Source organism: Pseudophryne corroboree, chromosome 11 (assembly GCF_028390025.1).
Source record: "Pseudophryne corroboree isolate aPseCor3 chromosome 11, aPseCor3.hap2, whole genome shotgun sequence".
Lineage (NCBI taxonomy): Eukaryota > Metazoa > Chordata > Amphibia > Anura > Myobatrachidae > Pseudophryne > Pseudophryne corroboree.
In genome coordinates this window covers 47441539-47457353 of record NC_086454.1, presented here as the reverse complement: position 1 = coordinate 47457353, position 15815 = coordinate 47441539, and the positions used below count along the sequence as shown (strand labels likewise).

The 15815-nt window shown below is 45.5% G+C and overlaps 1 protein-coding gene across 11 annotated transcripts in view; it reads right to left on the bottom strand.

The window, feature by feature from the left end:
* Window positions 1-15815, bottom strand: part of SHANK2 (SH3 and multiple ankyrin repeat domains 2) — a 998986-nt gene that overhangs the window by 241365 nt on the left and 741806 nt on the right. For all 11 annotated transcript variants that reach the window (XM_063944111.1, XM_063944110.1, XM_063944114.1 and 8 more), the window contains one exon: window positions 14715-14839. In XM_063944111.1, the coding sequence (XP_063800181.1) occupies window positions 14715-14839 (125 nt within the window). The remainder of the gene's footprint in view (window positions 1-14714; window positions 14840-15815) is intronic.

Here is a 15815-nt window from a genome sequence, read left to right as displayed (position 1 = left end):
AAATAAAAAAAAGTTCATAAAAAACTGCCCCTTAGAATCTAAGGCATTATGGCTGAAGTTGGCAACACATTTAAATCCTTAAAGTATACTATATATTATGCTCTATAATGCTTCTACTAATAGGGTAATAAATAATCACAGTCACATCGCCACTTACGACTGAAGAGGGGTAACTGGGGTGTGATGGGGCGTTCTCAAGCATGTTTCCATCTCTTACACCCAGTGAAAGTGGTGGAAGCGCTCACTGATGATGATGATGATACACAGAAAGGGGCACACTGGCCACTTACAGGTTGCCATAAGGGCAATTAGCCACATTAAGGGTCTGATTTATCAATGAGTTTTATCATATGCAACAAGTTTTAAAACTTACTGCGTATGATAAGTGGTGCCCCAGCCAATCAGCTCCCAGCTGTGGTTTTTTAAGCCCAGGACAGTTAGCAGCAGATTGTCTGGACGTTAAAACCTGTTGGTAAATCAGCCCCTTAGTTCCGTGCACACAATGCCAAAGCAATTACAACCGACTTGTGTGAAACTCTGCATCAGCTCCTCTGTATCCAATTCCTACTTTCCACCGTCCAGATTATGGGCCAGTCCTGCTTTTTGGGCACTGTCGCTGTCCATTTAGTTCCGGGAGAGACTGTGGGCAGCCCAACAACTGGCAGAGTGCTGGGCTCACCCCTACAGTGCTGAGTGCTGACATGGGGGGGTCATTCCGAGTTGATCGCTCGCTGCCGATTTTCGCAGCGCAGCGATCAGGTTAAAAAAACGGCTAAACTGCACATGCACCATCGTACGGGTACAAACAGCATCGTTGCAACGAATCCATTCGCACAACCGATCGCAAGGAGATTGACAGGAAAGAGGGCGTTTATGGGTGTCAACTGACCGTTTTCTGTTTCTGAGAGTGGTAAGGAAAACGCAGGCGTGTCCAGGCATTTGCAGGGCGGGTGTCTGACGTCAATTCCGGGACCCCTGTCGCTAGGATCGTCGCACAGGATAAGTAACTACAGGGCTGGTCTTGTTTTGCACAAAATGTTTTTGTACCGCTCGGCAGCAAATGCGATCGCACACTTGCAAAGCGAAAATACACTCCCCCGTGGGCGGCGACTATGCGTTTGCACGGCTCCAAAAAGTAGCTAGCGAGCGATCAACTCGGAATAAGGGACATGGGGTCATGCCCCTTAATTGTCACACCAGGGGCGTGGCCCGGCAGGCACAAGGCCATGCAGAGTTTAGAGTATTTGGAGCAATGTCTAATTCTAAGAAACTCCTAATAATAATTCTCTACACAGCTACTTGCAATATCAGGTTTTATTTTCTAAAGGGAATAAAATACAAACTTCAGATTTTGATCCAATAATAACACAAAATAAAATGCAATGTATATTGAGAGTTATGAATGTTTATGTATTACAGAACTGTCGTATGGGGAATGGCAACAATTAACCTGAAGGTACCTTCATTAAGGGGACTCTCACACTAACGATACAACAGATGTATTAATCTGGAGAAGGCATAAGGAAGTGATAAACCAGTGATATGTGCAAGGTGATAAACACACCAGCCAATCAGATCCTAACTGTTAATTTACATATTGGAGCTGATTGGCTGGTGCATTTATCACCTTGCATTTATCACTGGTTTATCACTTCCTTATGCCTTCTCTAGGTTAATACATCTGCCCCAATGTATCTTGGGCGATCCCAGCCATGCCTGCGGGGTCGAACATGATCGATAGTGCAGCACGGTCAATCTGGAGGATCCGATCCGACGCTCACGGGAACGCACATCGGATCGGAAACACCTCCAAAATGCCTGATTTCATCCGATATATCGGGCCGAATGCCCGAAATCGGATTAAATCGGGCATTATCATTCTAGCATATGGGACCCTTAATACAGCAGATACAACGCAACATCTCATGACCGAGAAAGTATAATGAAGCAACAAATAAATAACCAATCACCATTAGCGGCACATTTGCAAACAGCCAATCAAAAGCAGTTTACTACTGAGGTTGATTATCATCATGATAATCAGACGCAGGCAGGAATAAGTGCCCAAATCACTCAAACTGCATTGGTGCCAACTCCTCTTCATGCCCAGGGTGTGCACAGGGGGAGACTAACTTGTCTACAGCCTCAGAACAGTGCGGTGAAAGGGGGGGGGGGGTCATTCTCTTTGCCCCAAATGACAGCACTTTCTATTTGTTTGCCTAAAAACGACATTGCAATAAATGGACAAATAGTCCCAAGGGTCTCGGCGTTCCTCAGGACAGTTCTGCCTTCTGTTACTGGGATATTATGTTTACTTAGAACACTTGGTGACCTATTTATTAGATTCTGAAAATCCCCACCGAAACTCCAGTCGGGACAGCGCATACTTCAGTGTTTACCTAGGGCGCATGTGCATCCTGATCCGCACAGTGGGGAGCAATCACAACAGTCTCTTCCAGGCTTTTCCCATAGGGTTCCGCAAAGCTAAGATGTTCTGAGCATGTTACATAGCGCCATCTAGCCGCCCACACAGAGGACTGTGGGTATAGCTGTAGTGACTGACAGCTGAGTATACACTGGAGAGATCTGTGATGTCCTCGGTGCTACAGCTGTAATAAATAGCTACATGAATTTGGCATAATCCTGCTAACACATTTGTTTTGCAGGGTTTAGGAGTTATCCTATTTTAATAAATAGGCCCTTTATTTTCCTAGAATGACATCTCATGACTGCCAGATTAGTAGGAATAGGCCTTAATAATAATAATCCTACTCCCACCCAAGAAATTTGGCACAATAGCACATCCAGTCGCAGCAAAAACAGATTTAAGCACCACTGCAATAAGATGCTCCCAAATGGACGAAGCGGCTGGGAATTACAGCAAAGGAGAACTTCATGTCCGCTTTGTCCGTTCTAGCTCCTCGGCCTCAAAAGTGGTTTGCACTGTGAAGAATCTCAGATCCTACTGGTTTCTACTGTTCCTCCCAATAAAGCACAGAACACATCTCTCTAATCTGACAGACCAGTTAACTGTGGGGGCGGGATGTATTAAATAGAGATGTGCACCGGAAATTTTTTGGGTTTTGTGTTTTGGTTTTGGATTCGGATCCGCGGCCGTGTTTTGGATTCGGACGCGTTTTGGCAAAACCTCCCTGAAAATTTTTTGTCGGATTCGGGTGTGTTTTGGATTCGGGTGTTTTTTTTACAAAAAAACCCTCAAAAACAGCTTAAATCATAGAATTTGGGGGTCATTTTGATCCCATAGTATTATTAACCTCAATAACCACAATTTCCACTCATTTCTAGTCTATTCTGAACACCTCACACCTCACAATATTATTTTTAGTCCTAAAATTTGCACCAAGGTCGCTGGATGACTAAGCTAAGCGACCCAAGTGGCCGGCACAAACACCTGGCCCATCTAGGAGTGGCACTGCAGTGTCAGACAGGATGGCACTTATAAAAATGGCCCCAAACATCACATGATGCAAAGATAAATAAAATTAAAAAAAAGGAGGTGCAAGATGGAATTGTCCTTGGGCTCTCCCACCCACCCTTATGTTGTATAAACAGGACATGCACACTTTAACAAACCCATCATTTCAGCGACAGGGTCTGCCACACGACTGTGGCTGAAATGACTGGTTGGTTTGGGCCCCCACCAAAAAAGAAGCAATCAATCTCTCCTTGCACAAACTGGCTCTACAGAGGCAAGATGTCCACCTCCTCCTCATCCTCCGATTCATCACCCTTTTCACTGTGTACATTCCCCTCCTCACAGAGTATTAATTCGTCCCCACTGGAATCCACCATCCCTGTGTACTTTCTGGAGGCAATTGCTGGTGAATGTCTCCACGGAGGAATTGATTATAATTCATTTTGATGAACATCATTTTCTCCACATTTTGTGGAAGTAACCTCGTACGCCGATCGCTGACAAGGTTACCGGCTGCACTAAACACTCTTTCGGAGTACACACTGGAGGGGGGGCAACTTAGGTAAAATAAAGCCAGTTTGTGCAAGGGCCTCCAAATTGCCTCTTTTTCCTGCCAGTATACGTACGGACTGTCTGACTTGCCTACTTGGATGCTGTCACTCATATAATCCTCCACCATTCTTTCAATGGTGACAGAATCATATGCAGTGACAGCAGACGACATGTCAGTAATCGTTGGCAGGTCCTTCAGTCCGGACCAGATGTCAGCACTTGCTCCTGAATGCCCTGCATCACAGCCAGCGGGTGGTTTTGGAAATCTGATCCTTTTCCTGGCAGCTCCAGTGGCGGGAGAAAATGAAGGAGCTCATGGCGGGTCACGTTCCGCTTGACTTGACAAGTGTCTCACCAGCAGGTCTTTGAACATCTGCAGACTTGTGTCTGCCGGAAAGAGAGATACAACGTAGGCTTTAAACCTAGGATCGAGCACGGTGGCCAAAATGTAGTGCTCTGATTTCAACAGATTGACCACCCGTGAATCCTGGTTAAGCGAATGGAGGGCTCAATCCACAAGTCCCACATGCCTAGCGGAATCGCTCCATTTTAGCTCCTCCTTCAATCTTTCCAGCTGCTTCTGCAAAAGCCTGATGAGAGGAATGACCTGACTCAGGCTGACAGTGTCTGAACTGACTTCACGTGTGGCAAGTTTAAAGGGTTGCAGAACCTTGCACAACGTTGAAATCATTCTCCACTGCGCTTGAGTCAGGTGCATTCCCCCTCCTTTGCCTATATCGTAGGCAGATGTATAGGCTTGAATGGCCTTTTGCTGCTCGTCCATCCTCTGAAGCATATAGAGGGTTGAATTCCACCTCGTTACCACCTCTTGCTTCAGCTGATGGCGGGGCAGGTTCAGGAGTGTTTGCTGCTGCTCCAGTCTTCGGCACGCGGTGGCTGAATGCAGAAAGTGGCCCGCAATTCTTCTGGCCACCGATAGCATCTCTTGCACGCCCCTGTCGTTTTTTAAATAATTCTGCACCACCAAATTCAATGTATGTGCAAAACATGGGACGTGCTGGAATTTGCCCAATTGTAATGCACGCACAATATTAGTGGCGTTGTCCGATGTCAGAAATCCCCAGGAGAGTCCAATTGGGGTAAGCCAATCTGCAATGATGTTCCTCAGTTTCCGTAAGAGGTTGTCAGCTGTGTGCCTCTTATGGAAAGCGGTGATACAAAGCGTAGCCTGCCTAGGAACGAGTTGGCGTTTGCGAGATGCTGCTACTGGTGCCGCCGCTGCTGTTCTTGCTACGGGAGGCAATACATCTACCCAGTGAGCTGTCACAGTCATATAGTCCTGAGTCTGCCCTGCTCCACTTGTCCACATGTCTGTGGTTAAGTGGACACTGGGTACAACTGCATTTTTTAGGACACTGGTGAGTCTTTTTCTAATGCCTGTGTACATTCTCGGTATCGCCTGCCTAGAGAAGTGGAACCTAGATGGTATTTGGTACCGGGGACACACTACCTCAAGAAATTCTCTAATACCGGACGCAACGTCTAACACCAACACAGCTGCCAAGGCCTGAGTTATCAGCTTTGCAACAGGATGACTGCTGTGATATTTCATCTTCCTTGCAAAGGACTGTTGGACAGTCAATTGCTTACTGGAAGTAGTACAAGTGGTCTTCCGACTTCCCTTCTGGGATGACGATCGACTCCCAGTAGCAACAACAGCAGCGCCAGCAGTAACAACAGCAGCAGTAGGCGTTCCACTCAAGGATCCATCAGAGGAATCCCAGTCAGGAGAGGACTCATCAGACTTGCCAGTGACATGGCCTGCAGGACTATTGGCGTTCCTGTCTAAGGGGGAAATTGACATTGAGGGAGTTGGTGGTGTGGTTTGCAGGAGCTTGGGTACAAGAGGAAGAAGGGATTTAGTTGTCAGTGGACTGCTTCCGCTGTCACCCAAAGATTTTGAACCTGTCAATGACTACTGATGAATGCGCTCCAGGTGACGTTTAAGGGAGGATGTTCCTAGGTTGTTAACGTCCTTACCCCTACTTATTACAGCGTGACAAAGGCAACACACGGCTTGACACCTGTTGTCCGCATTTCTGTTAAAATAATTCCACACCGAAGAGGTGATTTTTTTGGTAATTTGACCAGGCATGTCAATGGCCATATTCATCCCACGGACAACAGGTGTCTCCCCGGGTGCCTGACTTAAACAAACCACCTCACCATCAGATTCCTCCTTGTCAATTTCCTCCTCAGCACCAGCAACACCCATATCCTCATCCTGATGTACTTCAACAGTGACATCATCAATTTCAATATCAGGAACTGGACTGCGGGTGCTCCTTCCAGCACTTCCATGGGGCGTGCAAATGGTGGAAGGCGCCACCTCTCCCCGTCCAGTGTTGGGAAGGTCAGGCATCGCAACCGACACAACTGGACTCTCCTTGGGGATTTGTGATTTAGAAGAACGCACAGTTCTTTGCTGTGCTTTTGCCAGTTAAAGTCTTTAAATTTTTCTAGCGGGAGGATGAGTGCTTCCATCCTCATGTGAAGCTGAACCACTAGCCATGAACATAGGCCAGGGCCTCAGCCGTTCCTTGCCACTCCGTGTGGTAAATGGCATATTGGCAAGTTTACGCTTCTCCTCAGACGCTTTTAATTTAGATTTTTTGGGTCATTTTACTGAACTTTTGTTTTTTGGATTTTACATGCTCTCTACTATGACATTGGGTATCGGCCTTGGCAGACGACGTTGATGGCATTTCATCGTCTCGGCCATGACTCGTGGCAGCAGCTTCAGCACGAGGTGGAAGTGGATCTTGATCTTTCCCTATTTTACCCTCCACATTTTTGTTCTCCATCTTTTAATGTGTGGAATTATATGCCTGTAATATATCAATAGCAATGGTCTACTGTACCGTACTGCTATATATATATATATATATATATATATATATACTGGTGGTCAGCAAAATTCTGCACTGTCCTCCTACTATATACTGCGCACAACTACAATGCAGCACAGATATGGATAGTATACTTGACGACACAGAGGTAAAGCAGTGGACTACTGTACCGTACTGCTATATATATATATATATATATATACTGGTGGTCAGCAAAATTCTGCACTGTCCTCCTACTATATACTGCGCACAACTACAATGCAGCACAGATATGGATAGTATACTTGACGACACAGAGGTAGAGCAATGGACTACTGTACCGTACTGCTATATATATATATATATATATATACACATATATATATATATACACACACTTGTGGTCAGCAAAATTCTGCACTGTCCTCCTACTATATACTGCGCACAACTACAATGCAGCACAGATATGGATAGTATACTTGACGATACAGAGGTAGAGCAATGGACTACTGTACCATACTGCTATATATATATATACTGGTGGTCATCAAAATTCTGCACTGTCCTCCTACTATATACTGCGCACAACTACAATGCAGCACAGATATGGAGCGTTTTCAGGCAGAGAACGTAGATATTTGCAGCACACTGAGCACAGATATTTGCAGCACACTGAGCACAGATATTTGCAGCACACTGAACACAGAAACTGAGAGAACGCAGCCACGTCCTCTTGCTATCATCTCCAATGCATGAGTGAAAATGGCGGTGACGCGCGGCTCTTTATATGCAATACGAATCTCGCGAGAATACGACAGCGGGATGACGACGTTCGGGCGCGTTTGTGTTAACCGAGGAAAGCGGGAAGATCCGAGGCTGGCTCGGACCCGTGTAAACCACGTGAAGTTCGGGGAGGTTCGGATCTCGAGGAACCGAACCCGCTCATCTCTAATTAAGATACATCGCTGCCCCTCGCAGCGATGTTGATCGCATATGTACTAGCATGCGGTGACGGAGGCCCCCCGCGATACCTGTGAGGTGGTCTGCGGGGGGTCTCTGTCATCTCCCTCGGATCTCCAGACTCCTCTAACACTGGGAAGCAGCAGCAGGCTGCCCCCGGCGCCTCCTCCTCCCCCCTGCGTTGCTAGAGGGAGGAGGAGATTACCTTCTGGGTCCAGGACTGCCTGGTGGAAGGTATGGCGCGGGGGAGCTTGGTCGGCGTCTGCGGCGGTCGGCCATAAGAAGCCCATAGGCTTCTATAGGGTATCGCCATCCAGAGATGGAGATACCCTGGACGGCGAAAACCCAGCGGTAGGGTCTTGGCACATTTGAAAATGTTTTACCGCATTTTTCCTTTAGTACATCCCTCCGGGGGCCTGATTCATGCAGGATCGCAATTGCGATGGTTGGGAAATTGAGCATGTGCAGGACGTGTTTTGCGCATATGCATACGAACAGGCAGAGGTGTTGGCGGGAGGGGGGCCGGCGTTGCTGGAAACTGGGTGTGTGTGTGTGTGTGTGTGGGGGGGGGGTTGTTACCCTGTTTTCCAGGAGTGGTGAAGCCTTCCTTGGCTACGCAAGCCGCCCTGCGACGCATGCCTGAGTAAGCTTGGGCTACTCAACCTGCTGTTGCAGATGAACAATGCGACCGATGGTTGCGATGTCCATCCCATATGCGATCGCATGAAAATGCAGGAAGGAGGTGGTATGCGCCTCCTCCTGCATTTGCAATCCATGCTTAATTAGGCCCTGTGTACAATGGGGGTCATTCCGAGTTGTTCGTTCGTTATATTTTTCTCGCAACGGAGCAATTAGTCGCTAATGCGCATGCGCAATATCCGCAGTGCGACTGCTCCAAGTAAATTTGCTATGCAGTTAGGTATTTTACTCACGGCATTACGAGGTTTTTTTCTTCGTTCTGGTGATCGTAATGTGATTGACAGGAAGTGGGTGTTTCTGGGCGGAAACTGGCCGTTTTATGGGTGTGTGCGAAAAAACGCTACCGTTTCTGGGAAAAACGCGGGAGTGGCTGGAGAAACGGAGGAGTGTCTGGCCGAACGCTGGGTGTGTTTGTGACGTCAAACCAGGAACGAAACTGACTGAACTGATCGCAGTTGCCGAGTAAGTCTGGAGCTACTCAGAAACTGCTAAGAAGTGTCTATTCGCAATTTTGCTAATCTTCCGTTCGCAATTTTGATATGCTAAGATTCACTCCCATTAGGCGGCGACTTAGCGTGTGCAAAGCTGCTAAAAGCAGCTTGCGAGCGAACAACTCGGAATGAGGGCCAATATACTGAACATTGATTATCCAAATGCAGAACTTGGGACTCCGGAGAAAATGCACATCCTACCGGCCCACCAACCACACATTTTGCTATGGGGCCTGGCAATTTCATATAATGCCCCTGAGGGCACATGTTGTAATGAATAAGTGTTTATAGGACACCAAATGCAAGAATATAAACTATATAAAGATTAACAGGCGCAACAGTGCAGGTATATAACTCAGAAAACAAGGAAATGTATATAAGAGTGGCTGAAACATAATGAACACAGAAAACAACCACATCAGTTTACATGCAGAGACATGGACCATGCATATATCCCCCAAAAAAACAGTCACCCGCTCATTAATCACTGAACCCTAAGAGCCTCCGGCCAGAGACCAGTCCGACCGCGCATCACCAACTCTGCAGGTCTCCATTACCGTGTGTGAGCGTTCTCATCTATTTGCTGTGCTGCAAATCAACTATTTCCTTATCGAAGCATCTGAAGACTAAATTCAGGCCCAGCATTAAAGCTGCTGTCTCCATGGCAACCTCGGACCACACTTTCTCCAGAAGGGCAGCCATATTGAAAAGCTTCAACTAGTTAATTGTATCAGAGATCTGGGTGAAGTCGAAGCACATGGCCCATCCAGTCTGCCCATTTTCCTGTTGCCCATTAAATCACTGACTAATTGGATGGTGGTGGAAGGAATCTCTGCTGTACACGGACACTGTAACCCTTTGTTCACAGTTCTGCTGAAAACATAACTACTGTACATTTTACTATGTAAAACAAATGAATAAGCAGGTATGGAAACCCCTGGCTGCAGCACAGAATTTACCGAGATTAGCTGGGGGATAAAGGTAGTAGTACAAAGGTGGTATGTCAGATAATCATATGGAATACCCCCAAGACCTCCTTGTTAGCCACATATTCACCCCAAGTCTACGGGACAGATGCTAGAAATATACCAATGTGGCCAGGAGGTTGTATAAAGGTGTCCTGTAACCACTCATTCACACCTGTACAACAATACATTCAGATAATCTACTATATAAAAATGAAAATCTGTCCTTCTGTCCTTTTGTCTGTTTTTCTATACAAATCCACAGTTTGCAAGCGAAGATCGTGAAATTTCACATACAAGCGTATTAAAACATGGCGGACGCAACTAAAACAATTAGACAAGACAGCAGCACAGAGTATATCAGGAGACAGCATAACTTCGGAATTGCTGGACCCATGTACTCAAAAATTGGTACACATATGCCTTCCAATCTGCCAACAAACACTGTGGGGGGGGGCTCACCCCTTAGGGGTGAGCCAGCAGCACTGAGTATTTCAGCAGACAGCATAACTCTGGAATGCTTGCCGCAATTTACAACAAACTTGGTACACATATGACTAACACTCCGGAAACAAACACTATGGGGGTCAGACACCCCGAGCACCCCTAGGGGTGGGACAGCAGCACAGAGTATGTCAGCGGCCAGCAAAACTGTGGAAGGCCTGGAGCAATTTACACCAAACTTGGTACACATCTGACTTAAAATCTTGGAACAAACTCTGTGGGGGCTAAACACTCCTATCACCCCTAAGGGTGGGACAGCAGCACAGATTATTTCAGGAGACAGCAAAACTATGGAAGGCCTGAAGCAATTTACACCAAACTTGGTACACATCTCACTTACAATCTGGGAACAAACTCTGTGGGGGTTAGACAACCCTAGCACCCCTAGGGATGGCACAGCGGCACAGAGTATTTCAGAGGCCAACATAAATCGCGAATGGGTAGACAAATTTACAACAAACTGGGTACACATATGACTTACACTAGGGAAAAAACAATGTGGGGGTCAAACACCGCTAGCACCCCTAAGAGTGGGACAGCAGTACAGAGTATGTCAGCAGACAGCATAACTGTGGAAGGCCAGGAGCAATTTACACTAAACTTGGTACACATCTGACTTACAATCTCGAAAACACCCCTACCACCCCAAGGGGTGGGACAGCGGCACAGAGTATTTAAGGAGACAGCATAACGCCCAAATGGCTAGACCAAGTTACAACAAACTGAGTACACATATGACTTACACTCGGGAAACAAACAATGTGGGGGTCAGACACCTCTAGCACACCTAGCGGTGGGACAGCAGCACAGAGTACGTCAGCAGACAGCATTACTGTAGAAGGCCTGCAGCAATTTACACCAAACTTGGTACACATCTGACTTACAATCTGGGAACAAACTTGGTGGGGGTTATACACCCCTAACACCCCTAGGGGTGAGACAACAGCACAGAGATTTTCAGGAGACAGCATAACTCCAGAATGCCTAGACCAATTTACAACAATTTACTTACACTCTGGGAACAAATGCTGTGGGGGTAACACACCACTAGCACCCCTAGGGGTGGGCCAGCAGCACAGACTATATCAGGACATGCATGCTATGTCAGTGATGACAGGGCTGCATGGGACAGGGGCAGTGACATGATGTGAGGAGGGGAATGGAGGCAGCACGAACCCACACACTGAGAGTTATATAGTGGAAGTAGCACGGTCCCCCAGCAGCACATTTTTCAGTGTTTTGATGTGTATAACATTTTCCATGCTTTTTTATACTATGTTATTTATACCGTGTGTTTAATATTTACATTAATTTTTGTCAACAAACATTCTTAAAATCCCGGGCAACGCCGTACACTCCAGCTAGTTGCTTATATTCAGAGGAAATCCATGTAGTTCTGCAAAAACACAGTCTTTATTGTTTGTCCTTTTAATACACTGATTCCAAATAGTCTACCATCTACAATCATATATTGTCATGTACCAAGCAATGGGGGTTATTCAGGGTTGTTAGCAAACAAACAAACAAACAAACAAACAAAAACACACTAATGGGCAAAACCACGTTGCACTACAGGTGGGGCAGGTGTAACATGTGCAGAGAGAGTTAGATTTGGGTGGGTTATATTGTTTCTGTGCCGGGTAAATACTGTCTGCTTTATCTTTACACTGCAATTTAGATTTCAGTTTGAACACTGACCGCCCAAATCTAACTCTCTCTGCACATGTTACATCTGCCCCCCCCCCGCGGTTGTTAGGTCGACAGTAAGTAGGTCGACACTGTATAGGTCGACCACTATTGGTCGACAGTAAGTAGGTCAACATGGTTTCTAGGTCAACAGGGACTCTAAGTCGACATGTTTTAGGTCGACCTGACAAAAGGTTGGCATGAATTTTTCACTTTTTTCTTCTTCTTTTTTTAACTTTTTCATACTTTATGATCCACGTGGACTACAATTGGGAACGGTAACCTTGCCCGAAGCATGGCGAGCGAACCAAGCCATGCGAGGGGACACGGTGCACTAATTGGGGTTCCCGGTCACTGTACGGAGAAACGACACCAAAAAAAGTTTTAAAAAAATAATCATGTCGACCTGTTCTCATGTCGACCTAAAGTCCCTGTTGACCTAGAAACCATGTCGACCTACTTACTGTTGACCAATAGTGATCGACGTAGACACTGTCGACATAAGTAACCTACCTAACATACCACACCCATTTTTATGTGCAGCTCCAGCCAATAGGAAAGTATACGGCTCTAATCTTCAGCCGCAATGTGTAACCATTGTCACACGATCACTCACACACACACACACACACACACACACACATATATGTATCCGTCCTGTTCTGCTCCTGCCCGGTTCTATTTCAGGGCAGCATAATGCAATCAGTACAGTGTGATGTATAATACACACAGACACTTCCCTAGTTAATATAGAGAACACAGCTTAATTGATCAAATTAGGTGTGGCTTGAGAAAGTTGATTTGGGAGATCGCTAGTTCTATCCTGCTTTAAAGGCAGATTCTGCGTTCCTTTTGTATATCCAAACATTCCATTACGGTTATAGAGGTATATAGTATTTCTCTTTCCCAATTGTCCCGGTTGTGGGCATACAGTAGAAGTCACAGCATATGGCACTAATACGGCTCTAATACGGTTCCCCCATCACTAAAGCTTGTAGGAGGGTACAGTAGCTACTGTAGATTAAGAGATGGACAAGTGCAGACGTTTCTAACTAAACATTTTATAGACCTTAATAGATAACTATAAGCTAAAAGCTGATTGGTTGAGCCATGTCTCCACTTGTCTACTGTAGAAGTTTTAATATACCTCCCACTTCGTGCTAAAAGATCAGCCATAGCTTTAATACTTGGGAGATGCACAGAGCCGACCATCTGTCTTCATATTCTGACAGCAGAGTCCACGACCTCTCCATAAGTCCCGTGATGTTAACTGTGACATCAAACACTGTCCATTATCTCTATAGTCACTGTATAAGGCAATCAATGTGATCAATGGGCTTAAATATTGCACAAATAAATCTGATCCTGAATGAAATTTGACACTTTTCAGGAAACCTAAATTGCAACCAATAACAATAGATTTTCTCCCCTTTCCTCGGAACAGAAGAGAGAATGTCACGTCATGAACAATTGCCTGCGTACAGCACCGCGGAAAAGGCAAGCAATTCATTATACGGATGAGGATGGTTGGAGCCCACACGCCGCGGAGAGGTTTTGTCAATATTTATTTCATACATTAAGTGGATGTCAAGTAAAGTTCCCTTCAACATGATTTACTAACAAAAATGAAAATGTGCACAAATCTATCAGCGCTAATAATCATTTACTTGCTTTGCATTAATGCATATTTACACTTGGTTGCTATATACCCTAAACCGCTATTTATTCTATGTCCTGCTGTAGACCAAAATCCAGCACCAACCTACACAAAGGGGGTCATTCCGAGTTGATCGCAAGCTGCCGATTTTTGCAGCGCAGCGATCAGGTTACTACTGCGCATGCACCGCAATGCGCACGCGCGTCGTACGAGTACAAACAGCATTGTTGCTGTGCAAGGCTTCTAGCGACAATTCCATTCGCACAGCCGTTCGCAAGGAGACTGACAGGAAGAAGGCGTTTATGGGTGTCATCTGACCGTTTTCTGGGAGTGGTAGGGAAAACGCAGGCGTGTCCAAGCGTTTGCAAGGCGGGTGTCTGATGTCAGTTCCGGGACCGGACAGGCTGAAGTGAGCGCAAGGGCTGAGTAAGTTCTGAGCTACTCAGAAACTGCAAAAAAAAAATTCATCCCGCTCGGCTGCACAGGCGATCGCACACTTGCAAAGGGAAAATACACTCCCCCGTGGGCAGCGACTATGCGTTTGCACGACTGCAAAAAGTAACTAGCGAGCGATCAACTCGGAATGAGGGCCTAGGTGCAACACAAGTGCTAGTTACTATCAAACAAGCAAACTTATGCTATTATCCTCCAGCAGATCATCGCACGGGCAATCCCGGATGAGCATTTAAATAACAATAGCCAGATCGGATTATCCCAACACTCTAGAACCTTAGTGCTCAAAACATCTCCAATTTGTAGTAAAAATACTAGAGGAGCTTCAGGTAGGCACCAGACCTTTGAAGGCTCTTCCAAGCACGTCACACAATAAAATACACAGACAATAGAGAGATATTTCTATCTACATTCAGATACCCAATACATGAACTGTGTTATTAATAACGCTACATGTCCTACCTCTATAAGGAAGTCCCCGGTTCTCAGGCCGGCCTGCCAAGCCACCCCATCCTCATCCACCGATTCCAGGTATTGCAGAGCAGGGAAGGCTGGTGTTGGGTTAAACTCCTCGATGGGCGTATCCGCTTAAAGGTTGAAAGAACACAAGACAACAGTTTGAGTGTTTTAAATCATTGACAAGTTATGGCCCAAATATAGTCGTATCCCAAATACTAACTGATGGTTTCCAGGGAATGTGGACGTAATTATCACTAGTATGGGAAGTAGCGAAGTAAGCCTATAGAGAAGAAAGCGGACGCTGCGGTTTCAGGCAGCAGGTTTTGGTGGGCAATGACATTTAGGGAATTATTTGGAAATACAGGTATGATGAAAGTCGTTGATACAACAGCCCCCAAATATATAGAGGAAGACATGCATAAGAAAGCAAGTACAGGTTGAGTATCCCTTATCCAAAATTCAAAATCACACATTTTTTGGTTCCCCTACTGAGATAATGACACAAATATATATATTTCATATCTCTATATAATATATATATATATATATATATATATATATATATATATATACACACACACACATAATATATAATATATATGTAATTATCTCAGTAGGGGACCCAAAAATGTGGGATTTAAAATTTTGGATAAGGGATACTCAACCTGTATACATATGGAAGTGAAGTCGGATGTATCTCAAAATGCATCCAATCTAAAATCTGTAGCACTTGCCAAGCGTACCAGGGTGTGTACGGACGCCTATAGAAAGCTTGGATATGCGGTTTGAACAAGCAGGTTATTAATTAAGTGGTAAAATCAAATTACCCTATTTGTACACAACAGAACATTAAATAAAGTTCCAGGTACACAAGAAAGTGTGTCTTGACTATTAATTATAAATGTGGGCGTGCAGTTTCCACATAAAATTAAATAAAAACTCCCCCATCTCCTTCATTTACTCCTTATTATGCAGCAACAGCTGCAGAGGTTAATCCGCCAGCAGCCAATCAGAAACAGCTAAACCCTGGGGGCTGTATGTCCTCATCATCGTGTATGTATGCACCAGCCCTCTAGAGGCGTACCCAGGGATAAAGTCGCATCT